The following is a 26,863-nucleotide window of genomic DNA, read 5'->3' on the forward strand; positions in this document are numbered from 1 at the left end:
ATGCGAATCGTTATACTCGAATAGTTCTCCATTTTCATCTTCGTCAACGCACATTTGCTTGTATCTATGTTCAAGTGGAAAAGAGACTGTCAGTCAAAGTTTAGAAGAAAAATAATGTTGCCTACCGGGAATGGTTGCTGCTTCCATCGCAGCCCCACTTAAAGATAACAAACGTATTATCCTCAGGATGCAGTGGTAGAACTCCAATATTCAGAAACGAGATGAGTCGTTCCACGGTATGGTTAACAAGAGCTTGAAGGGGAACATACGCACAAGAAGGCTGAACAGAAATTCCTGAAAAAAATTGTTGATTCAGGGACGAATCTTTGAGAATAGTACATACCGATCGGATAGCATAGTTTCTTTTCTTCTACTATTTTATTATACGCGGGATAAATGTCCAAACCCTTCTGCATAACTGAGCTGCGTATGTTTTGGTACTGCGCCTTAGAAAAATCATTTTCACAAATAAATCTAAGTGCCTCCTCCGCAGTAAACGCTTCTGCAATCGGGACAGCCATAGATCCTAAATTCTCTACGGTAGATCTGACGGGACTTTTCGACAATCGTTCGATTTGTCTGCCAACTAAACGGAAACCAGTAGAATTAGCGTTGACGGCTGACGCTAAACCAAGTTCTTCCGTGGAATACTTATCGCGCAACTTTCCTAATCTTTTTATTTTGGCTCTGCGACATATTTCGGAAAATGGTTTCCTCTTTCGGCCTTTACCTTTACCTTCGACTTCGAATCTTAGCTTTCCTTCAAGCCACACAAAATTTTCCAGCTCAAACCGAATTTGCGTGCGCTTACTCCGAATCCACAACCTTCTAAATTCCAACATGAAGATTTTTATTTTCTTCCGAACACTAACAAGTCTCAATTTTACATTTGGATTACTACTTGTAATGAACTTAAGCAGTTCATCTGTCTTTTTACCAGCAATAAGCAAATTCGCCAACTCTCTTCGACTAATATCCATATTTACTAGTTTTATTTAAAACGAATAAAATCAGAAACCTTTTTTGACAGTCGTTTCACTTATGCAAAGCTTGCTGCGATGAGAGAATGATATTTGAAAGTGGCTTTTTTCATAATACAACGATATGTGTGTAAATGCTTTAATGCGTTGAACCTGCAAAACTACAAACTTTAAATCTAAATTGCAAATTTTAAAAAAATATCGTATTCGCCAATTTTTGCTCAAATATACTAATAAGTATGGTCTTTCATGTGGTGGAAACAGAATTCAATTTTAGGTGCCCGCATCAGCGATATTGAGCCTTGAAATAGGCTATTTTTTTAACGAAAAGTGTCCATAACTTTTTAAAGAAAAAAGTTAGACCTTCGGTGTCTTGGAGAAAAATACTCGGCTTGAAGTTTTCAATAAGCTGTTCAAAGGTTGTGTTAACAAAAAGTAAAAGATACGAAAGTTATACTAAAAAAACGTTTTTTTCAGGAACACCCTAATCTTTTTTTTTAAATTTCTTGTATAACAAAAACTAAAAGAGATAGAGCTTTAATATGTTCAACAAATTTATTCAAAATAAGTTACTTTACAACTTTGTGGAAGACTGTGGAGCTCTATCTTTCATCAGTAAAAAGTTTATTTTCGTATTTTAGATAAATTAGAACCACCCTAATAACTATTCCAATAAAAAGAAGCATCTTCTAAAGTACACAAATTCATCCTAAGACATGATACGGCTAAATTATACAGGTTTGTCAGAAAGTAAAAATTCCTCCTAAATTAGCGATCTGGACCACTGTGCATTGACATTAGTTGCTGCTGAAAGAACATCCCTGTATCATGTAACAATTGAAGGCGTTTTAATGCACTAGAAAGCTTTTCGCTGCATTTCTTTTATCTTTTTACGATAATACAATTTCACACAAACGGTGCCTGCAACCATTACCAGTAAAAACAATGCACTATGGGGAGGCATTTGGCCAAAAATCGAAAATTGCGTCAACTCCAATTCAAACCAATTCTATACTGAATGTTTATATATACTCTAGATAAGAAATTCCCAGAGTATCTCAGAAATATATTTGACTTAACTGTGTTGTATATGGATATCTAAAGATAAAAATTTTGAAAAATAGAAACATCACGTGCGTTATCTCAACTGTTCGTATCTTTGCTGAATTTTGAATGAAACATATGTTCAAATATGCCATTTTAAAGCTAAGAATGCCAACTTTGTGATTATATTATTGGAAATGCATATATAATACATTGGTATGGAGTTATATAAAAAATAACCATTCAAAGTCCTAAAATATCCACAAATTGGATCCGCGAAAAAAAGTCCCCCAATGTCCCCCGAAATTCTCGATGGGGGATGCAAGGATAATGCATCTTCTAACTTATATCGAAGATTTTAGTTGCCCGAATTTGCCCTAAACTGAGAACCCATCACTTGAAGTTTTAAAGGCAGTCTCAACTAGTCGACCAGAAAAGGATACTTCAGTACATGTTTAGTACAGTGCTTCATATTCCACAATAATATGAGCGTGGACTACAATTTTTATTGAAAAGATAATTGATCTGACTACATTTTTGCTATACAACATAACTGTGTAACAATAAATGGTACTGAGTTGTACTGGAATTTCCAACTTACCGTTAACACGATCAATGTAACCAAATATTTGAAATTTTTAAATAGCATGATTTGTTAATTCAAAAATGTTCATGCTTAATATTAATGAGCCCCGGACCCATAAAATCGTCAAAAGCAGGTTTTGTGACCAAGAATTTTTTTATGGCCTCGTAATATAAAAAATATATTTCAATACCTATTCTGATAGTTTTAACTATTTCGTTTGCGTGGTATTGGTTTATATAGGATTCATTATACTATATCTCCGGAACAAGAGTTCCAAATGAAACAACAATTAATCGCAAACTATAAATATGAAGAAGATATATTGGCATAGCAATCAACTGAAAGAGCGAAATTTCTTTTAAATCTCATTGGTCATTTCAACTTTGAAATAATCACTAAACAGCCTATGCACTTCAAACTACTTTCTATTTACTTCTATTTAAATACATAAATTGAAATATTTATCTGTCTCTTTCGCGACATGCATTCTCTCTCCGTTACTATTGGTTTGAGGGTTAGAAAGCACATGTTATCTGAGTTTTTCCTTTTTTTCGATTTTTGAGTTTTTTGTAACACTTTGAAGCCAAAGTCCCATTTTCGCTAAAAAAAACTACTAGCATTTTTTTGTAAAAATAGTTGTAATAATAATTTTATCTAAAGGTCTTGTAGTTACCTGGAGAATGATGTGAAGAAGAACTGTGAAAAATTTCGAAACGATTGACCCAGTAGATTTTGAGTTATGATGCACACCGCATTTTTTCGAGGTGCCTTCGGAAATTCACTGTCACCAATGAAAATTTAAGAAAATATTGTTCAAATACTGCATCATTATATGGAACGTGATTAAATTGACTAAAACTCTCTGTGCCTCTGTTTTATCTTTTTGGAAAAAAATTCCCTTAAATACTTTTCCCCTACCCCCCACCTCTCCCCCTCCTCCTCACCCTTAAGGTTTTTAAACCTGGATACGTCCATTATTAGTTTCGTACATTATTAACAACTCAAACAAGCTTTTCGCGAAAGAATATGAGACAAAATATTTTTGGCCACCTTTTTGTATGGAACCTTCCCATAGTGCAATGGTACGATGGGGAATACTGCATTCACGTATTCCGCATGTCATTTACTACATTATGATCTAAACCACTTTCGCTGGCAGCGAGAAAGGACGAACGCATTTTCTAACGAGGAATAATACCATCCTTGATACCCTATGGGCAGATGCTTGTGCAAAGCAGGAAGAACTTTAACGACGGCAATAAAAGAAGGTTCAAGGCCCTTCTATCGATTTACTCTTCCACTGCGGTACACTTAAACACTCCCGACCAGCAGTTTAGAAAATTGTCCAGTTCGTTACTTACTTTGTGGCTAGAGAGAAAAATCACAGAACTACAATTCCAATAACGAATTTCAACTTCGCAGCCGGTTGTTGTACTCAAACATTGTTTTTTTGTGGTGCAGTACATATATGACTTTTATTTCCAGTCGTATGCTCGAACCAAAAGCAGGAAAAGCATTGCAGTAGGATCTTTGCACTATACCTGTAAATGTTCTGTTAGAGCCAACTGTCAAAATGCACTTTCAAGGGAAATAGTCTGGATGAACAGTGACTTGTCGAGCACATCTGTCAACATTATATGACAGAGAAAAGTTTTCTCATTGATCTAAATACTTCATCGTCAAATAAACCGAAGCCGGCTGCAAGAATCGCATCTCGAGATGCGTATGTGGTAATTATGCTGCTCAGGATCTTGTATAGACTTGATAGGCTGGTAATTGGCATGTTCTTTAAAGACCTGTTGGTCTCTTCGGGAACCAGGAGCACGGTACCAAGGGTGATGAAATCCGGCAATATGCATGTATCCTGCAACGTCCTGTTGAACCATACAGCCATACCACAGACTGTACTACGGTCTGTTTCTTCTACCAAACGTTTTTGACACCGTCTACAGGTGCCACCCAGTTTTTAAGACATTGTGTAGCCTCGCGTACATCATAGGTTTTGACGGTGACAGCTGGTATCTCGTCAACTCCTTCTCCTGCCCATTCTTACTTACACCTTCGCCTCGATTACCCTTTGCTATGCTATGTTTTACGGGGGCCTCTGTAATACCTACCCAAAAACCAGTGATATCGCTGATATATTCTGTAGTAAGTTGTTGATTTGGTTACAGAATGCTCTGGAATCAGGAATCAGAATATATTGGCTCAAATGCCACGCTCCCCGTACATAGTCGGGGATTTGTGCCTTGCTGTGTGTTTTCATCATTTCCTGAGCGGAAGGAAAGGACAAGGAGGTGTGGGGAAGTAGAATTGGAAGGGTGGGAAAAATAACAGCACAAAACAAAAATAAACAACAGGTAAGTTAAACTCACAAGTAGTTCAACTTGCCTGCGAATAAGCCTAAAGCTCTTTACCACATTGGATAAGAAACTTTAGTATGTCTCTGAGTTTCAGTCGTCCAAACATGGTTTCGTCTATATAAGGACGGCTGCAGACTCGAAATCGCAATTGCGCTACCGCTGAACAGTTGCATATCAGATGATATGAGGTTCCGTAGTCGGATTCACAAAGATCACATGAAAAAGACTCAGCGCGCTGAATAGTTGCCATGTGATAATTGAGTTTGCAGTGGCCGGTTAAAGCCCTGGTCAGCATGCAGTAGTGGAGCTTCGAAAAATGTAAGAGATTTTTCGAAACCACTGGGCATGGTTGTTCTAGAAATGCCTTTGTTTGGCGACACGTTTGTAGATTTCTCCAATAATTGCGGTGCTCGGACGAAGCCCAGGACCGTATTTTTTCCCTTATCCAACTTGTCGAAATTGGCAGCGCGGGCTCAGGACCAACGAAGTCAATCGCTGAACCTGCCCTGGCCAATTCATCAGCCCATTCATTTCCAGTAATACCGCAATGTCCGGGCACCCAGACAAGGTAGATAGTGTTGACAATGCTTAGTTCTTCGATTTGGGTTCGGCACGCGATCACTAGCTTGGACCGGGATTTGTCTGAGCTAAGGGCCTTGATTGCAGCCTGACTATCGGAGCAGAAGTTTATAACTCTGCCGGACAAACTCAGTTGAAGGGCCGATTGTACACCGCACATCAATCGCGAAGATTTCCGCTTAGAATACAGTACAGTATCTACCTAGTGAGTTAGATTGTTCCAATCTCATTTCACGACAGTAGACACCAGCACCAGCCATCAGAGAGCCGTCAGCGTAATAGGGCACTTGCGTTTGTTGCTGTCCCTCTATATAGCCAGACTATCACTCATCTCTAGAAGAACCCTTCACATGGAATGTCCTGTAAGGAAAACTACATATGAGTGTAATATCGCTGGGAGCAAGAATATCTTCACGCCATGTAATCATTTGTGACCATAGTCATGTATGACTGGTAGCAAGATTAACATGACTGCTGTTCCAAAACCTAGTAATCTGCAGTCAGTATGCACGTAATAGTGCTTCTTGTTTGAAGTGTATGTGTAATGGTTTGATATTTAAAAGGGCCTCAAGAGCAACAGTCAGACTTGTGGTGAAAGCACCAGTCAGCGCCTTGAGCGTCATTTGTTGCAGATGGTTTAGCTTTGACTGGACAGTCATCACCCCTCCCCTCTACCACCGATGGTTAGACCGATACTTGCTTTTGCTAGAGGCCGTATATACTAACTGCGCACTCCACAAGTACCACGGGAGGAGGATATTTTTGTTAGTAGAGTATAGAAGTTGAATATACTTCTTCTTTACCGACGCCAGAGAGGTGATTCCACTACCTGGACTAGATATCGATCCACCAATTCCATGGACCGGGGACCAACGGCTTTACTTCCCTTCCGAAGGAAGACGTGACCACAGATTTTTTCACCTCAGAAGAATCTCAACGATCTCGGCTGGAATTGAACCCAGGCCAACTGGAATGAGTGGCGGTCACGCTTACCACTCAACCACCGGCGCCGTCTGGATGAGAGTCAAAGAACTGCAAGGGACAAATCCCGGTTATATATTCCTTGTTTGGACGTGAGTCTTTGTTTTTTTCCTTTCTTAAGGATTTTTATGAACGTGTCCACTGGAAAACAAACAGAGAAAGAATGACCGGAACGGTGAGAATGAAGAAACGGTGAAAATTCACCTTTATTTGAAACACAATTGTCATCTTGATTTTTGCCAATTTTTTTCAGCTGATAGCAGGACAATGTCCATAAATAAACCTGTGATTATAAGTTAATCTTTTCGTTTCAGATCCATTAGTTTTTTGGCTCCATTGCTTAGCTTGTCGAGCGCCTTCTACGTTACGCCAGTCGTTTGATAGTTGGTCCCTGGCCCAAACCGAAAGTTCTAGTTTGATTGCACAGGTAGATATACCTAGAAATGGTTCTGGTTCAACAAACATGGTTGATGAACTACGCCTGCCCAATTCATCGGCCATACCATCGATTCCTTGGTGGCCAGGTACCTAGAATATCATTACTTTATTCCGAGTTGCCAGTTGTTGTAAAGATATGATGCACTTCCCAAACCAGTTTGGACTCACATTTTGACGACCTAAATGCCAACAGTGCTTCTTGGCTGTCCGAGAAGATTGCGTTTTTGTCATGTCTGTAATTTCGTTTCATACAGACCTCCGAGCAGGTGTATATTGAATATACCTCTGCCTGGAAAACTGTAGACCACTTTCCCATTGATATCGCTTCTTTAATTCTTGGTCCGTCAGCTCACCCATTTTAGAACCAAACGTATAGAATAATATTGTACCTTGAGGTAGTATGGGACCCTCTACATCCCATATCTGAAGATCCACTATGTGGACCTCATATGAGATATCTAAGTTCGGTTTAGCCTCCATTTTATCTTGAACTGTAGACAAGAAAGGGTTTAGTTTGAGTTCCTCTATTATACTCTGGTGACCATTTTAATTCCCATCAGATAGTGGTTTACCCTTAGCAGTCTACGAGAGCCAAGTCTCGCCTCCCTCATAACATGTTTGTGCAATTAAGGTAGATTAAGCATGGCTTCCATAGATGTAGTGGGTGTTGATTTCATAGCGCCTGTAATAGAGAGGCAGGCTAGCCTCTGAACTTTAGTTAGTTTAGCTTGGGCGGTCTTTTGCTTAACTTTGGGACACCACACAATGGAAGAATAAGTTAATCGTGGCCTGGCGATGGTCGTGTAGGACCAGTAAGCCAACCTCGGTTTGAGACCCCAAGTTTTCCCGAAGAGTTTACTGCACGCCCACAGTGCTGTTGTTGCTTTATTAACGGCGTATGTCAGGTGCGAGTTCCAATTCAGTTTTTTGTCTAACATAACACCTAGGTGTTTCGCTTCTTCTGCGTATTTAATTTTAGTTCCACTGAGAATTGGGGGAACCAACTTCACTTTTTTCCTATTGGTAAACGGTACAATAACCGTTTTTGCAGGGTTCACGTTGAGTCCCTCTTTGAAATACCATGTCATGATGAAATTCAGGGCTAATTGAATCCGATCGCATAGTACAGATTTATGTTTTCCCCTCACAATTAGGACAATATCATCTACATATCCAACAATTTTGAAACCCATTTCAGTCAGATCATTGAGAAGATCGTCCACCACTAGCGACCAGAACAGGGATGATAGCACGCCGCCCTGGGGGCAGCCTCTATTGCTTTCGTGTCTCCCAACGTTACTGTGATCTCTCGACTCCTGAGCATTGCAAGAATCCAGTCCCCTATCGATTTTTCCACTCCTATTTTTGTATCACTTGACCATGTTATAGGTTCTTCCTCACTCTAAATAATCATAATTACTATAAAAAATTTAAATATCAATAAACCCATTGAAACTAACATGCTACATATGTTGTAATAGTTGTAACGGAGAGGCCATAAATTTTTGACCAAAAGTGTAAATATACCTCAGGCAATAAGTAAACTGGTAACGTGCCGCACTGCTCTTGAAGGACAATAAATTTAAACAATACGAGGTAGAGCAAATGACTAACTGGGAACCTTTCTGACGTGTGATCATTTCGTTGCTGCTATAACTGTACTCCTTTCCGCTGCAGAGTCCAACGCTGCAATAGTAGGTAGGGGGTAATAAGCCTATTTTCATCCTATGATCCCCCAAAAATTTGAAGCAATTGATTATATCTAGCTTGACAGATCTTTGAAAATTGGGCCACACGATTCGAGTTTTCGTTGCGTCCAATCACGAGTATTTTCACCACTTTGGAACCGGTTCATAGAACAAGATGCTGGTTTCATAAGCTACTCGGTCGAAGGTAAGTTCCGCGGATTCATAGAAACGACAAAGATATTGAGACCGATTAATCAGCATTCCATCAATTGTATGCCAAGCAATTAACGATATAGTGCAGGACTCTTCCTAACAGGGTTAAAATAGACTTATTACCCTATTACCATGCACAAAAGCTTTCCACGGTGTACGCGAAATCGCATGATTAGGTAGCGGCAATTTAGGTGAGAGTTTTCCCCGTCCCCAAGGAACAGGTTAAGGTGAACCGCCCTCATCATCATACCGTGTCGTAGACACCCAGATCATTATTAGGTTGTTGTAACTTGGAGAAGACTACACTTGTCACAAGCTCATTTCAGTCGAGTCATCCATCCACTCACCTCGAGGGCACAGCTCCTTTCTTTCGCGTCCGTCTATCTACGCCGCAAGCCGACTGTGTGCATGTTCCTGTGTGTCTCGGTTGGTGGGTGTAAGCTTTTGGTTCTCTCCGAACAGCAACATGTGCGTTTGCTGCTAATGATGAGTGTGAGGTGAAGAAATTACCATGTAGGGTCGACTTACCGCTAAACCAGCGCACTGTGTAGGTGGTTAGCCTAGTGTTGCAACCAATGAATCAAAGCATTATTGCATTTCACTGCATGTTCGAAGCTAACGTTACAAAGGTTAGCTGGTGTCAGTGGTCTTGGTCTTGAGCTGTATGAATTATTTTGAAGTAGATTATTAATACTACTTCAAAATATTTTGTTAAATTTGAAAAATATGGGGTCTAGTTCACAACCGAATCAATTTTCAGATAATTTGGTCGTATTTTAGCTGGTCTCGATAGTAAACAAAAAATGGATAGTACAAGTTAAAGTTGTAACGTTGAAAACGAAAATTCATGATGCAGAGAAACTGTAACGTTTGCCTACTCTCCCCGAAGAGATTATAACGAGTACAGTACACACCATTCCGAATTCACGACAAGGTGCTATTTTATATTATAGTGGCATCATAAGCACCAAAAGTAAATCAATTGTACAGTCAATCATCAGCGTATGCTGAGGGTGTGCCTTACTTCGAAATGGAATTCATGAAAAATCAAATTGTTGTATGTGACGGTAAGCAATTATTATAACGGATAAAACTTCGATCAATTCTCTCCAGATGCGGCCATTTCAGACATATCCTAAATCCTTCGTGAAAAATATCTTCTTTACCGGATAAGAGGGAACGCCAGAATAATTCAGCCGCATATTATTGCATGGAATTGATTCGGATAAAACTACTTAACTACTTTATTTTGCTTCAAATTTTACCCATCCTCGTCCAACCTGCGAACAGAACTGTTATGAAGCATTCAAGGAACGTGAGAAGATAGCGCATAAGGTTGGAAACCACCGTTCTACTAAAATATAAACAATCGTCACTTGTTTCATAACCCATGCAAATAATTCCCCGAACACAGTTTGTCCATAATGACTTTGAAGTCACTTCACAAGAGGTTTTTTTGTCTACACAGCATTTCGTTTCACAAAATTTTGAGCGAACGAAAAAAGTTTTTGAATGGTTTTTACGTATCTCTAGTGAAAAGCGACACGAATAAACATGTTAAATACTGATGATGAGCATCCGAAACGAAAAATCCAACTTTATTCATTCAATATTGTTTGAATTTTGTTTCATCGAAATTTTCCCTTCAGTGAAACTCTTTTCGTTTTACCCTTTGCTAAAAAATAACAAACCCTCCCCGACAGGTTGTGCTCTACTTACCATAAACGCAGTCACCGCCAGCTGGGACAACCCGTCCACGTACGGTCCGAGCACGTTATGCTCCCGCACCTTCAGCGACTGCTTGCTGGTCTTCGGATCCAGCAGGTCGTGCACTTTCTCGTTGTAGATCTCCATATAGGACACCTCGACCTTGTACGTCAGCTCGTCGGTCTGTTTGGCCGCGATGGAGGCGAACAGTTCGTCGCACAGCCTCGGAATGATGCCCTTGCTTTCCTGATTGCCCATCATCGTGTAGGACTTGCCGGATCCGGTCTGACCGTAGGCGAAGATGCACGCATTGTAGCCCTGGAATGCGTTGTCCAGAATGTCCCGGCCCATGTTGTCGAAGACCACCTGCTGGGAGGCGAAATGCTCGGCATCCGGATCGGTCGAGTAGAAGCAGTGGTCAAATGCGAATAGTTTTGGCGGTTTTCTGTAAAAAAAAACAGACCGAGGGTACAAAAGAAAGATGTGTTAGAAAATTATATCTGGTACGAAGCCTGCTCGAACGCAGGCAATGTCAGGGGAAAACGGCACGCAATCCGAAAAGTTGGGCAACATTCGAAAATGTCTGCGTTTGTTACGGTACTTGAATAAATTGCTGGCATGTGGTGGCTGTATATAGACCGACCAGAGGCTACAGCTATATCTTCGGTTTCACGCAGTTCCACTTGTTAGTGCTTTTCTTTAATATAAGTATTAAATATAACTGGCCTTCTCGTAGAAATCGGTAGGCTGCGGCTTAGGCTGCTTACGAGCTGCCATTTCATCGTGATCCACTCGGCAGGACTGTTGGACTGTCGACGGCTAACTTTTGATGGGCGATTATTTCATAATGCACGTACGTGCACTAACCGAAGGGACGAGGCGGTGTACAGAAAAAAAAACAAATGAAAACAAAATAAAAACTAAGTACCGGCTTGTATTTCGAGGTCATAGTGCTAATACTACTGCCATAGTAGACTGATTTTACCTACTGGATTGTCTGAGTGGTTCTTGTAACGTGGAAACATGAGAGAACTATTTAACTATTTGTTTTCTGATCGGTTGCACTTGTTAGCACAATATTAGGTTGCATTTTCATTTGCTCAACTGCTCCACGCACAAGTGATGGATGTTTTGAAATTGCACCCTGTGGAAGTTTGCAGAGAGAACCACGAATAGTGTGGGTTGGAAGCAGTGTAGTACTATGTGTTTCACTCCGGTAGAAAGGTACGCTTTGACCGCACTCTGAGAGATTGTTTGAATCCATTGAACCAAGTCACTAAATGAGCCTTTCGGTAAACACATTAGTCATTCTAAGGAACCTTTCATATATTTCGCTACGCAAAAATGCTCAAAATTGACCTCTCTCCTCCATTTTACTAATTGTCACAAACTTATTTAACCCCCCCGTTCTCTAGCACGCCAATATAATTTTTAATATTCTACTCTTCATCAAAAGCATGTTACTAGGGACGGGCATAGCGTAGTTGGTAAATCGATTGCTTTGTATGCAGCTCATCTGGGTTCGATTCCCAACACCGCACATATATCCAAAAAGATCTCTCTTGCGTTGCGTTGTGATGATGATTTTGGCGGATTGCACACTGATTTCATCATGTATGACGGCCAATTATCTTGTAAGAGTTGCTTAGGAAGTGGTAAGTAGGAATTCATACCAATCCGACCCATATTAAAACCTCAACACACGATAGCTATCATTGTCGGCCGCCCCATCTCCATCGTTCACGGGGAAGGATTAAGGATAAGGTAGACGGGAAGTGTTGATGCTCCATCTGCTTAACGGAAGGACGACGATTCATCAGACTCTTCCATAGGTGTTGCGGAGCTGATGGTTTGGAAGGGTATAAGGTCTAGGATTCGCTCCAAGCAAGCGATGCGACCTGTAAAGAATATTTTATTATGTAGTTGTTTAGTTACTCTTCGAGTACACGATCACTCGAAAAAGAAAAGATCTTGTTTAGTTTTTGGTTCTTTTTAAACTCTGGGCAGCCGGCTACCGCGAGTATCCTATGTCTCCTAAACAAAAGGAATTTGTACTCCTCCGACTGTGGGAGTATTGCCTAGAAAAGCTAATCTTATCTGCGTAATGGGCCGGATAACTATCTATTGCAATAGTATTTAGACAGAATTCGCTACTTCTTCTATACGATATATTTATTTGGTTGAAAACTACCGAGTGATAACACGTTATACATACAAAGAGTTATGATAGCGCGAGATGCTATAAGTCAAGGTATGTATTTCCTGTTTTACGTATCGGATGATTTGAAAAAATACACTATGCGAGCGACAATAACGACCATTGAAGAGAAATACAAAGAATTGTTAACCTGATACACGGGCTGGTTAGCAATAACGGAATTTGAAATGAGATTCAAGAACGCGGCGAATTTTCAGTACGTATTGACCCGCGATCATCGATACTAGTCCGATTAAAGTCTTGTTGCGGCTGATTTCCGATCAGATATTCATTTTTACGGTAGTGTCCTCCTTGATTAGATCTGTTCGCACCCTCTCATTCTGCTACTATCGGCAGAAGGCTGATAGCACCCAGTCGTCGCCAGTCTATGGACCAAATGTCATCAATAGACTTAGACTCGCGTGGAGGCATGAGATAGGAGACTTGTGAGAACTAAAGATATTAAAAAAAAAAACAAAGAAACGACATGCTCCGCCCTTGAATCCGAACTCAGCTATAAGCTTCTACAGCTGAATTGAAACTCCAAGCGGAACATGGAACATCAAAAAAAAATTATAATGAAAAAGTATGTTACTATGCTATACAGTGAAGACCCGTTTTTAACAGCCCCTTGGTGAATTTTTGACTGATAAAACGGGGACGGCCTCGTTTGTAAGTCGATCTGTCTCGTCGGTATCTGTTATACCACTATGTCCAGTAGACTGCCCAGAAACATAATGAATTTTTGAAAATTCAATCGGCCCACCTCTTATTCGATTCCTAGTCCCACCAGGAGTTCTTGCACCAAATTTGAAGCAAATCGGACAAGTCTAGCTACCGGAAGTGTTTGAAGTTTATATGAGATTATTCGACAATTTACATGGAGAAAACCCACTAACTCGCATTTTTGCCGCTAGGTTGCACTGTATGCATCCAATTATCACTGTAAGTGAAAATAAGAAAGATAATTTAATTGTCTAACTTTGTCGAAGACTGCTAGTCAATCCGGCTTTGTCAAAAGAAGTTATTAAAATTTTAACGAAGTGATGTCTGAGTCAATTTTCCATGGGGCCTAGCAGTGCAAGGTTATGTATCAGTGCTCGATTCCCACGAACTGTACATTTTTGTGAAATAACCGTTAGTTTTAGCTCAATAGTATGTTCAGAAGAATTATACCGCATAATACGAGTTATGTCTTGGTTGGAAAATTTTAGTTCCAACTGTGACCGCATAGAGGGCGCCAATACTAACTTTTCATAAAAGAGAGATAGAATATCGAGATGTTCGGGAGAATTATTGCAAAATGCCTGTTCTACAAATTTGTGGAAGACACCTAATTTCTATCTCTCTCCGTTGAAAAGTTAGTGTTGGCGCCCTCTATGCGGTACAATGTGAACGAAAATTTTCTAATCAAAATATGACTCCTATTATTTACTACAATTCTTCTGAACATACTATTGAGTTAAATCTAACGTTTATTTCACAAAAAAGATTAGTTCGTGCGAATCGAGCACTGATGCACAACCATGCACTGTCAGGCCCTATGGAAAACTGACTCAGACTTTCTTCGCTAAAAGTTTAATAACTTCATTTAACAAAGCCGGATTCACTAGCAATCTTCGACAAAGTTGTAGACAATTAAATTATCTTTCTTATTTTCACTTACAGTGATAATACGATGCGAACAGTGCCACCTAGCGGCGAAAATGTGAGTTAGTGGCTTCTCTCCATGTAAACTGTCGAAAAATCTCATACAAACTTCAGGCACGTTGGTCCGGTAGCTAGACTTGTCCGATTTGCTTTAGAACAAGTACTCCTGGTGGGTCTAGAAATCGGCTCAGGGGTGGGCCGATAGGGGTCATTTTTTTCCTGTCACTCTAATGTCCAGGGATCCAGACGAATCGAACAGGTTTGCTCTGTGCTAACGCTTCTGCCTCCTGTATCCATGTATGCTTCGATTTGCCGCCTTCTAAGGCCAATAGGCAGCTCGCAGAGTCTGTTAGAATGACCATTTCGTTCTGTATGTTTGGGATTGACAAAGCCATCTTAATGGTATACGCTTCCGAAGAAAAAACGCTACAGTGTTAGGGAAGACTGTGTGTTCTCGCTATACCAATACCATGGAGTCCGGCACCTACTGTATCATCACATTTAGAGCAGTCTGTGTATGATACAGTCAATTGCTCGAATCAGTTTATCAACAGTTCTTCGACGATTTGTCGAACTTTGCCGTACAATATTCTTCACGTCGCAAACAATCGTCGGTTTCGCTGTGTGCCACTCTCGATCTCTTCTTCGGGCAAGCGTGCCTATTATGGGCAACATTGCTCCGGTGAATTGTTGCGTAAGCTCCGACGCTCGTCGGATTAGTGGGAGGTCGCTGTTGTTAGGTCTTTCTCCAGCACTGTACTGGTAGTAGTTCGAAGGGAAGTGTATCTGCTTCGGCCATTATCGAAGGGATTGGACTGGTAACAAATGCACCAGAGGCGAAACGAACCATTTTGTTGAAAGCAGGAGCGATTGTCTGCAGTGATGTTTGGCCTCCTCTGCTCACTAGGCCAATCCCATAACTTATCTTCAAAGTGCTCATCGCCAATCCCACTTGAAGTAATGTCGATCGTTTACCATGCGGAAGTTTGGCACCTATCATTTTAAGAATCCGGTGTCTGGACTTCTTTACCATCTTGCAATGCGCTTTAAAATTCAAAGTCCGGTCCAACGTTACACCGAGGATCTTCAATCGGTTGTTTTCGGAACAACTACGAGGTCGATGGTGATGTCACGCACTAGGTCTCAACGTGCGTTGGGACTGCAGTAAAAAATGTTCGACTTTGTAGCAGAAATCGCGAAGCCATTCTTCAACCATTTTTCGACAGCCTTATACCGCGACCTGGAGTTTTCGATATAGACCTTCTGTTTTGCGACCTCGCACCACAAGAAGTATGTTGTCTGCATACAAAAGAATTTTCACGCCAGCAGGGATTATTTTGAAGATCGGTTGCATCGCGACGAGGAACAATGTTACTAATAAAACGGAGCCTTGTGGTACTCCATTTTTCAGTTCAAATATTTCTGACCGCTGATTTCGTATGCAAACCTGGAACTTCCTTTCGGAGAGAAAGCTATGCAGCATGTTGATCATTCGACCTCGTATTCTCCAAGACTTTAGTGTGCGAAGAATACCATGCCGCCATGTTGTATCGTATGCCTTGGAGAGGTTCAACGACGCTATGAAACTGTGCTCGTCGGTTGTTGGGAGAAATCTATCTAGCTGTGCGAAGTATGTATCGACACATCGTCCTGAACGAAACGCATGTTGCCGTTTATCGAGTTGCCCACTTGACTCCCGTGCGGTGATGAGTCTGCGATTTACGATACGCTCGAAGAGCTTTGCCATACAGCTAGTGAGCGATATCGGGAAAAACACGCCAAACAACGTACAAGATCTCGAGAAGTGTTATCTTCACGGATAACGGGAGTCGGCGAAGAAGTGTATAGCCTATCATGTCAGGTCCTGTCGAGACACTTCGCCCTTTGTCCAACGCCCACATTATTTCTTTCAGGGTATTAAACTCAGTGTTGTACACATCATTGCTATCGGGAGAGTAATTTACGCGCCGCTGCTCGGCTCGCGCCTTCGTCGCCTGAAAGGATGGAGAGTAGCTCGATGTCACCGATCTTTCACTGTGGTGTTTCGCTAGCTCTTCCGCTACTTCTTCCGGGTTGTTCGTAAAGTCGTCCGATCGCTTGAATGCTATATATATATATATATATATATATATATATATATATATATATATATATATATATATATATATATATATATATATATATATATATATATATATATATATATATATATATATATATATATATATATATATATATATATATATATATATATATATATATATATATATATATATATATATATATATATATATATATATATATATATATATATATATATATATATATATATATATATATATATATATATATATATATATATATATATATATATATATATATATATATATATATATATATATATATATATATATATATATATATATATATATATATATATATATATATATATATATATATATATATATATATATATATATATATATATATATATATATATATATATATATATATATATATATATATATATATATATATATATATATATATATATATATATATATATATATATATATATTGTTTTCGTCCTCCATTTTTTGGGACATCATTTTTAACATACTAATGCACATTTTAAGACAATAAATAAAAATCCGTTTTTTTTAAATCATACAGTGGTGTAGCCCCTTAACAGAAGACAAACTAGCAAAAGGAAAAGCATACAAAATTTAATTAGTCCAGGTGTTTGCGTTTCTACATCGTCTCTTCAGAACCACGGCACTTGACTAATGCACCGGGCTAATTTACTGATTTAGTACAATAAACCAAAAGATGTAGGAGATGAAGGAAAATTTGGGCGAAAATTAATTTTTCTATTTTCATCCAAATATATTCCGATATTCGTTTCACGCATTTCATATTTTAGACGTTTTATCTATTTCAATTACTAATTATTTTCAACTGAAGGTATGGACCTAGAATGTTAGAGCCACAAGTAGGGACTTCCGGGCGTAACTGATTCATGATTGCACGAACATGGGCATTTGTAGGTTCACTCTTGAGACCGTGTTTGTTAATTTAGAGGTGCCAAAACGTTCACATAATCATCGGGGCGTTATCCTGTTTGTGAGATCGCGGGCGCAGGTGTGCGCAGTTATCGCGAAGGACTCGAGCGTTTGTACATACATGTTTGTTGTGTGTGTAACTTTGCGTGCAAAAATTCCATTTTATAATCTTTTTGCCATTCGCATATTCATGTGTATTCTTGAATGGTCGCGCGGACAGGGAATCTGATACTTAATTTTTAGTGTATAGTTCAGATGCTAGAAGAGAGTAAGTTTACCCATGTGACTAGAGTTTCCGGGCATGTCGCCATAGAACGTGTTGTCTAGTGAATATGAGAGTCGTTTTTGTTGAACTGAAGGCATGAACCTAGCCGGCTAAGCTCAATTGTTTGCATGTTCACGTGTTTGTCGCATCTGCTAGCATGTATGTAACTTCGCGTGGATAAATTCGCCATTCGCTTATTCGCGTGTGCCCTTGAATCATCATGCGGGCCGTGAATCTGATGCTTAATTTTCAGTGCATGGTTCAGATACTAAAAGAGAGTTCCCCATATCACTAGAGTTCCGGGTGATGTCGCCATGTGTTGTCTAGTGAATATGAGCGTCATTTTTCTGATTGGTCCAACTGAAAATGTCAAGGTAGCTAGAGACAAGACTAGAAGCGGCTTCTCGACGTGACGGATTCATGATCGCGAGAGCGGTAGGTTATTGCTTGAGATCGTGTTTGTAAATGTATAGATGCTAAAACGTTTATTTAATTGCCGGGGTGTTGTGGTGTTGGTGAGATCGCAGGCGTAATTATGCGGCTTCTGTGACATGGTTTGTGTTATCGCGAAGGTCACAAAGCTTGCTGTGGGTGAACATTTCATATAGAAGAAGCTGTTGAAATGTACTTCGCAGTACCTGATTTGGCAAGGCATTTGCGGCAAACGTAGTGAACCATTTGTCACCAAAGGCACCATGAACGGTGAGATTTTGAAAACTTGGAGCCTCCAAAAACTACTTTTGCCATTTTGGAGGCAGTACGATCAAAAAACCATTGTTTTGGTCTGATTTGACATCATGTAACTATTTCAAAACCGTAGAGGAGTGGTTTGCGGCTAAATCTATAGATATTGTGCCGAGAAACATGAACCCACCAAACTATCCTGAACTTCGGCCGATCGATACCTATTGGGCCATGATGAAGTGTGAACTTCCAAAGACCAAAGGAGAGGCGAAGGACAAAAAGGAAATGATGAGGAAGTGAAGGAAACTGAGAAAAACGTACCGGAAACGGCTTTACTGGCTTAGATCGCAAATGTCGAGCATTTTACTCAAACTCGTTTTAAAGTTTAGCCGACGTATGTAAGCTCAAATAAATACATATACTTAACTACTATAAAACTTTAATTTCATTTCAATAGCCGATTCACCAATCTAATGTGTCGCAATAATTAACGACATACCATTCAGCCGGTCTAATTCTGTTCTGTCTAATTAATATATTCAAAAACATTCATTCGGGTAAATGAGAAATATTTTGAAGAAACCTGTAATCTCGTTAATCTTGTAAAGTACCCGACCCGACCCGTACCCGGTAATAACTAAACCGAACCGGCTCCAATACCTATTGGTACGAGTTCGGGTGAGGTGCTTTTACACAACTTAGCTATAAACCTAATGGATGAATTTATCACTATCACTTATTGCCGTAGAAATCCCTTTCGGTTCCAATTAAAAACACCATTAGAAAGGCGGACGTCTTCAGTTCTTTTCAATTAGTTCGAAATAAAACTGACAAAATATCGCCGGGAATAAGTTTGACGAAAAATGATTCGCCATGAACGCTTCAGGTGCGAAACATCAGACAGTGTCAAAATGTTAAACAGTAAAACTTTAATACGTGTGTTGTGTCGTTGTATGTATGTGCATATACCCGATGTGAGTGCTGCAACTTGTTTCGGTTGGCCTTTCCCGTTTTCCGTACACTGAATGGCCGCAGGGTGCACAGTAGAAGTGAGAAAAAATGAATGAAAAAAACTCGGGCACATCAAGCATGTCAGTTCTTTGTGCTACAGAACCCAATGTATATACATCCCTGGGGGGTGGTGGTGACAGAGTCTTACCGTAAGGTGTGTGGGTGGTAAAACTGTATGTTTTTCACGCTTCCCCCTAACCGCAATTGTTTTGCGGCTCCTGCGGCCTTGACCAAAATAACAATTATTTATTAGAATTGGCTACTCGATTCACTTCCATGTACCTTAAAAATAAAACAAATCCTCCCACCGGAAAGGTACAGATTATTGTCAGACCTTACATTGGTCCCTGGTGGATAAACGATCGATTTAAATTTATCAAGAGTGTCCAAAAAAGAGCAAACGTTACTTGTGCGATTGTCCTTCTTTCGATGGGGTTACTGATGACAAATAACCTCTGCAATTGTTGGGTAATAGGGGAATGATCTGATCAAAAGCCGAAAAAGGCAGTGGCACCAAAACAGCGGAAAGAACCATTTCCGATGCCATCCAGTCTGGTCGAACATGCCAATTCGCTTGGGCTGGCTAGACTGCTCGAGGATCTGGCACTGGTTTTGCTCGGATAGGTTTGTAGAGTCACTCATGTGACCATTGCTGCGAGGTTATATCGATTTGATTTTTTTTCGCTGATTTCCTTTCAGCTAGCCTATCATAAACATTATTCCTGTTGTACGTTACTACCCAGTTTATGTTTTTTCCTCCAATAGGGTTGTTCGAAATCGAGTTGATCTTCCGTAGAACGAGTTCAAAGGACAATATCATCATTAACAATTTGTCATTTGAGTTACACACGTTCGTGTCCCGCTAGGTTCGTTCGAGTAAAACATTAGTCGTACACAGGGAATTGTAACAAGAGTGTCGCTTTCAAGGAATAAATTTTCTGTTGAGTGCATTCGTTTTAGATTGAAAACAATTTCGTACACCGACTCTCGAACAGAAACGTGCATGTCTGTTTTTATTTCAACTTTCTGCTTCCAAACTGATAGCAGCAGGTCAACCGTCAGCCTAAATTTCACCGGAATGGAAACATCATACAGTCCATCCAGTCGGCTATGTACCATCGAGACGGCCACAAGGTGTTATGGAATAGAGTTGCTGGTCGCACATGCGGAACGGGGTTAGTCCGAATAGCGTACGGGCTGAGAAACATAAACATATATATGTACCTACCACACATATATTTTGATACATATAAGCCCACGTTGGAGCTCGCTCAGCTAGTCCATGAATGGGCGGATGAGCGGATTTCGGGGAAGAAAGTGGTCTACAAACAAAATATAAGGTGTGTTCAGCTCTTATCAGTCACATAGCGCGACCCATATAGGCACACGGATGGAATTATTGTACGATGAACAAAGCGGGGCGAGGAGTGAGATAGATATGCTGCAATGGTTATTTTCGTGTTTTTATTCCTCCAAATGGGAAACAAATCTACGAGCACAACGGACGACGCGAACGAGGTGGCGAAAGATATAATGGGCTGGAACAGGAAAAAATATAAACGATTCCGGAATTCGAACTACGATTTTTATCGTTGCCGCTATATTGTGTAGTGGCGATGATTATTCATCGACTTTGGAATCGTATGGGGATGATTCATTCCATGTATTCCAATGCATTTCCCTTTGTGAAAGAAAAGTTTATAGTACAAGCTTATATAGTAAACATTTTTAAAGTAGTTACCTATTATTTTTAAAAATTTCTTATGATAATTCAAAAATAAATTGTTGTACATTGTTAGGTATTCTTCATCTAACTTTCATATTCACCTTTTATTTATTTCAGTACTCGAGCACAGTAGAAAGTTCAGAGTACAAAGATTGGTAACTGGCTGAAGCCAGAATTGATCTTCTTCGTACCTGCTTCGGTGACGTAAGAGGCAACAAAACAGGCGTTGCTTCTTCTTCTTCATAATTTGACCTTCTATTTTTGAGTTAAGATAAAAAGTTTATTTTCTTCCATTGATCGATTATCTGTCGGTTATCTTTCAGACTCTAGTTACTAGAATCTAGCATCGTATTTTTATTACATTTTTCTATATCAATTGCTTTCTTCCATTGCAAACTGCACTCGTTTTTATGAACCGTTTTTTGTGCATGTACCATACTCCAGTTTCTATTGCAGTCGTGTAGTATCCAGGGATTTGGAATCTGTCGTTTTATTTGAGCAAGAAATAAACCCAAGGTGTATCTGCATCCACGTTGTAAGAGGCGAGTCCTTTAGTCCAGTCCAACTTTAAGGTTCTGAAAATAAAATTCCCTGATATTGCAGATGTTTCCAGAACTTTGTGTAAATTTTCCAGGTTTTTCAAACAAGCATAGTAAAATATTTTTCACATTCTTTATTGATTGAGCTTACAACTGGTATTGCATTTTACTTTTCTGTTAAAGTATGTAATTTAGTAAAAGTAGCATCTCTTCTAATAAATCCACATCTTCAACATCCTTCCATACTTTCCTTAGCAAAGCAAAGTCTTGATATTACAATCCATCTGCGAAATGTTAGCCTTTTATTTTAACAAGCTTCGCAGTGTTACAATCCAACTGACACTGAAAATCCCAAGTAGGGCTCAAACATACAACGACCAGCTCATGACACCAGTAGTTTAAGAGTCAAATAGAGTGCATCGTCAGATTCTTTTTTTACAGTGGTCCAACTGAAAGCGTTTGGTTCTCGGAAGGGCCCCCTGTCATAATCACTCACTACAATTGCAGGCGAGACGGGAAAAGTCACCCACTAAAACACTGTATTAAGCCAATTGCAGCGGGCCATGGTTCTGATTGTACGGTTGAGATGTACGGGCGTCGAGACTACTTGATCGCATTGGAATAAGCATTTATTTGTTCGCGCTTGAGGCCTCGTTTATCAGATTATAAATGCTGTAGCGTTCATCTGGGCGTTTTTGTGTTAGCGAAATCTTGGGCGTAGTGGGTCATCACAATTTCTTGTTCGCCTTTGTGTATCATCGCGAAGGGCTCGAGCGTTTGTATTTTAACGTGTTCGATCGAGTGAGCATATGTATGTCGCGTGTGCTAGCGTGCATGTAACTTCGCGTGTATAATCGTGTAAGCAATCGTATATTTGTGTGTTAGAACGTGGTTTCTAGTATATATAAGGGTCATTTTCTTTTTTTTAAATAGATATTGGGCCAACTAAAGGACTTTATCTAGGCTGCTAGGACCGAGGGTGGGGATTTCCAGACGTAAATAATTCATGATCGCACGAACATGGGCGTTTGTAGGTACGCGCTTATATAAGTAAACGGAATAAAACTATTCATAAATTCATGAACAAAAGGTCACGATTTCGTGAACTGAAGGATCTACGAAAACCGTGACCAAGTTCCTGAAATTATGAATAATAAACTTCGTATTCGTGAAACTATTCGTGTTTTCTAAAAACCAGTTTGCCCCGAATATATACATGGCGTTACGTTAGAATGTTTGGTTGGGTTACCGTTGTTGTTCACTGGACATGTTTAATTTTTGTTAAGATTCTTCGTGATTTGGGAATACACAGTTGACAGTTGTTTATGATTTCAATAACTTATTCGCGATTCTTGTGAATTCTCATGACGCTGGCGGGATTAAAGTTCATGATTTTATGGTCTTAGTCGCGATGTTCGTAATTTCTATTCACGATATCGTGATATTTTAGTCATGAGTAGAGTGATTCATGTTCATGATTTCAGGATTTTTGTTACGATTTTAAATATTTTTGTCACGATTTGTGTAATTTGTGTTCATGATTTCTGGATTTAAGTCGCGATTTTTGTAACACCTGTTCATGTTATTGTGATATTTTAGTCACGAATGGAGCAATTCGTGTTCATGATTTCAGGGTCTTAGTCACGATTTTTGTAATTTCTGTTCATGTTATCATGATTTTTTATTTTAGAGCTTACTTTCAAAAAGTAAAGTAAATAATGTTTTATCATGGTATTCGTAAATTTTGTTCGCCTTATCGTGATCTATTATTTTTTGGATACTAACGGTTTTTTATGCGGAATAACGTGACAATATGAACTGGATCATTAAAATAAGACTCATTCGCGATATCTGGTTCTGTGAACAACATACCTCACACTATTTTGGGTTCTCAGTGCAGTTTTCGTTTTCTGTCCGGACATCACAATGAACCTTATCACATGAATAATGATGTTCGAGGTCATAATATTATTTTATATCTACTGCTCATACCTATTACTGGTCGCTAGCAGCAGAGTATTTCATGAAAAAGTGCACGAAACAAAAATGATTTTACGAATAATACTTCAAATTTTGTGAAAGAGTTCACGTAAAAATTTTATTACCATGTTGCATGAAATTGTAAATTATTAGGGATATTGAGTATCATGAACCAGTTTACGAATACATAAAAATATTTAAATTATTTCGTGAACTATTTCACGAGCAGGGATATTGGATCGTAACTAATATATTATGAATCATGAACCAGTTCACGAATACATGAAAAATATTTGCTGATTTTGTGAACCATTTCACAAGCACGGATATTGGATCGTGACTAATTTAAATGGGAATCATGAATTAGTTCACGAGGATTGAATGGATTCATGAATAAAATTCCGAATTTCATAAAATAATTCACGAAGTATAGCCAGAATATTTCAATTTTGTGAACTAATGTTCCTATATCTATGAAAAAAGTCACGAGTCAAGTCTTTGGTTTTATGAATAATGTTCATAAAATTCATAAACTAGTTCGCGTACTGAGAATCGAATTAAAAATAACTTAGCGGAAACCGTGACTAAAGTTTACAAAACAAAAACAAAGATTTCCACTAATGAAAGCGTTATGCGGGCGTTACCGAGGGCAAATTGAACATAATTATAAAAGCTGATTTTTGTTCATGGTCCTGTTTTCGTAACGTAAAAACGTGATTGTTCCAGAATTCACGGCACTTTATTCACGACTTTATGAACAATTTCCGCGTGCTAAAAAATTCACTAAATCACCGGGACGTTTTCGTGTTTGTGAGATCGTGAACCTAGGTGTGCGAGAATGATCGCGAAGGATTTGAGCGATTGTATTTTAACTCAAGGTATGGACCTATGGTGCAATGACCAAGGGTAGGGCTTCCGTACGTGATCGATCCATGATCGTGGAAAAGCGCGTTTTTATTATCAGACTTGATTACGCGTTTATAAATTGAAGGTGTTAAAACGTTCACTTGATCACAAGGGCATTTTGCCTTTCTCATATAAAGAAAGGCTATGCAATCACTGTAAAAATCGACTTTTTAACTCAGGCCCGGAGGGCCGAGTGTCATACACCATTCGATTCAGTTCGTCGAGATCGGCAAATGTCTGTGTGTATGTGTGTGTCATTTAAACTCACAATTTTCTCAGAGATGGCTGAACCGATTTTCGCAAACTTAGTTTCATCTGAAAGTTATAACGCTCCCATAAGCTGCTATTGAATTTTTAGTTGATCCGACTTCCGGTTCCGGAGTTACGGGTTGAAGAGTGCGGTCACACAGCAAATTCCCATATAAACTGGTACCACCATGACGTTAAAATGATGTAAAACATATTAAAATTGATGTAACATTACTCTATTTTGCGGATCTGGATCACTAATGATCAATTAAAGCAGCTTTGACCACATTGGCCACCTATGACGGTTCATGACGCCCCCGGGGAACCCGTTAAGTTCCTAAGCTAATATCACACCCATTCCCCAACGAATTCTTTACCGATTTTTACAAACTTGATTTCAAATGAAAGATGCAGTAATACCGTTGACTGCTGCTAAATTTCATTAGGTTCTGACTCTTGCTTCCGGAGTTACAGGGGTGTTAGTAAGGATACACTGGAATTTCCCATATAAATCGGTACAATCGTAATACCTCAGAGGCTAAAAACTATTGAAATGGTCACCAAATTACTTCTAATCGCAGATCTAGATCACTGATTGCCAATCAAACATTCTTTGAATATATTGTCCACTATCGACGATTCCGGAAGTCCGGAATTTCGGGCATATTCCACAATTAAAGTCACATCGGTTCATCGGTGATGACTGAACCGATTTTCTCAAACCAAGTCTCAAATGGAAGGCAAAATATGCAGTCGAGTATTTTGTGTCACGAGATCTTAATATGTTTGTGATAATACCCATAAAGGACCATTTATAAATTCTGCCACGCTATTAGGGGGAAGAGCAATGACAAATTGTAACATAAATGAGATGAGGAGCACGTCATGTGCGATTGTGCATGTATATAGGAAATTCCATGGAATATGGATAGTTTGGCGTGTAGCGGCAGTAATGTGCTCCTAAAAAAGAGAAATACTGAAATCATTTGGATCGTATCTGACCAAGGGGATAAAGAACGTGGTAATATGAGAGAGAGAGTTAGTATTGGGCAATCTTTGTGCCGCAATTTTTGAATGGTTCACAATACCACTTTTAAACATTCCCGACAGCCGGCTGTTCGGAGTTCAATGAGTTCGATGAAACAAACTCTCGATAAACGGTTACCCAGAGTTTAAACACCTTAACATCTAGATCATAAAGTATCCTACAACTATTGAAGCTTTTTATGTACGAAAATATATTCTCAGTCGCATCGCATGGTTGAGGTGGATTCTGACTAACAACCCACCCACTACCCAATCCGTGGTACTTATGGGAGTGGCACTGAGTCGCGGCCTTCCGTTAAGTAAGTACCACTCGTTAGAACACGTTAACATACAAACGCTCGAGCCCTTCGCGATGATACACAAAGGCAAACATGAAATTGTGATGACCTAACACAACACAAAAACACCCAGATGATTTAGTGAACGCAATAGCATTTATAATCTGATCAACGCAGCGCAAGCGCGAACAAACAAACGCTTTTCTTGCGCGATCAAGAAGTCTAGGCGCTCGCACATCTGAACCGTATAGAGTCACGACCCGCCGCAATTAGCCTAAAGCAGTGTTTAGTGGATGACAGGGAACCCTTCCATAAATTAAGGTCTACAGCTCCAGTTGGACCACCCTCCAAAAAAAAAAGAATCTGAAGATGCATTCTGTTTGACTTTTAAGGTACTGGTCTCATGAGTTAGTCGTCGTAGGTTCGAGCCCTACTCAGGATTTTCAGTGTCGGTTGGATTGTAACACTAGCCCTGCAGTACTCCTGTATACTGAGAATCGACTGAGAACCCTGTTCAAACAGAAGGCTAATATTTCGCATATGGGTTGTAGTATCAAGACTTTGCTTTCTCATATCCCAAGTTACGGTAAAGATAGTCGTGCGGTGGTTCTCAGGCGAAATTCTTGCTTGCACTGGATCAATTGATATTCCCAAACAATGCTCCTCAAGTAGACTGGCTGGAAATGAGAG

The 26,863-nt window shown here is 39.5% G+C and overlaps 1 protein-coding gene across 7 annotated transcripts in view; it reads right to left on the reverse strand.

Moving 5' to 3' along the window:
• LOC131693159 (kinesin-like protein KIF13B) overlaps positions 1 to 26,863 on the reverse strand; it is an 85,409-nt gene that overhangs the window by 35,987 nt on the left and 22,559 nt on the right. For all 7 annotated transcript variants that reach the window (XM_058980759.1, XM_058980756.1, XM_058980757.1 and 4 more), the window contains exon 4: positions 10,592 to 11,024. In XM_058980759.1, coding sequence (XP_058836742.1) covers positions 10,592 to 11,024 — 433 coding nt within the window. The remainder of the gene's footprint in view (positions 1 to 10,591; positions 11,025 to 26,863) is intronic.

The sequence above is a fragment of the Topomyia yanbarensis genome, chromosome 3, assembly GCF_030247195.1.
Source record: "Topomyia yanbarensis strain Yona2022 chromosome 3, ASM3024719v1, whole genome shotgun sequence".
Lineage (NCBI taxonomy): Eukaryota > Metazoa > Arthropoda > Insecta > Diptera > Culicidae > Topomyia > Topomyia yanbarensis.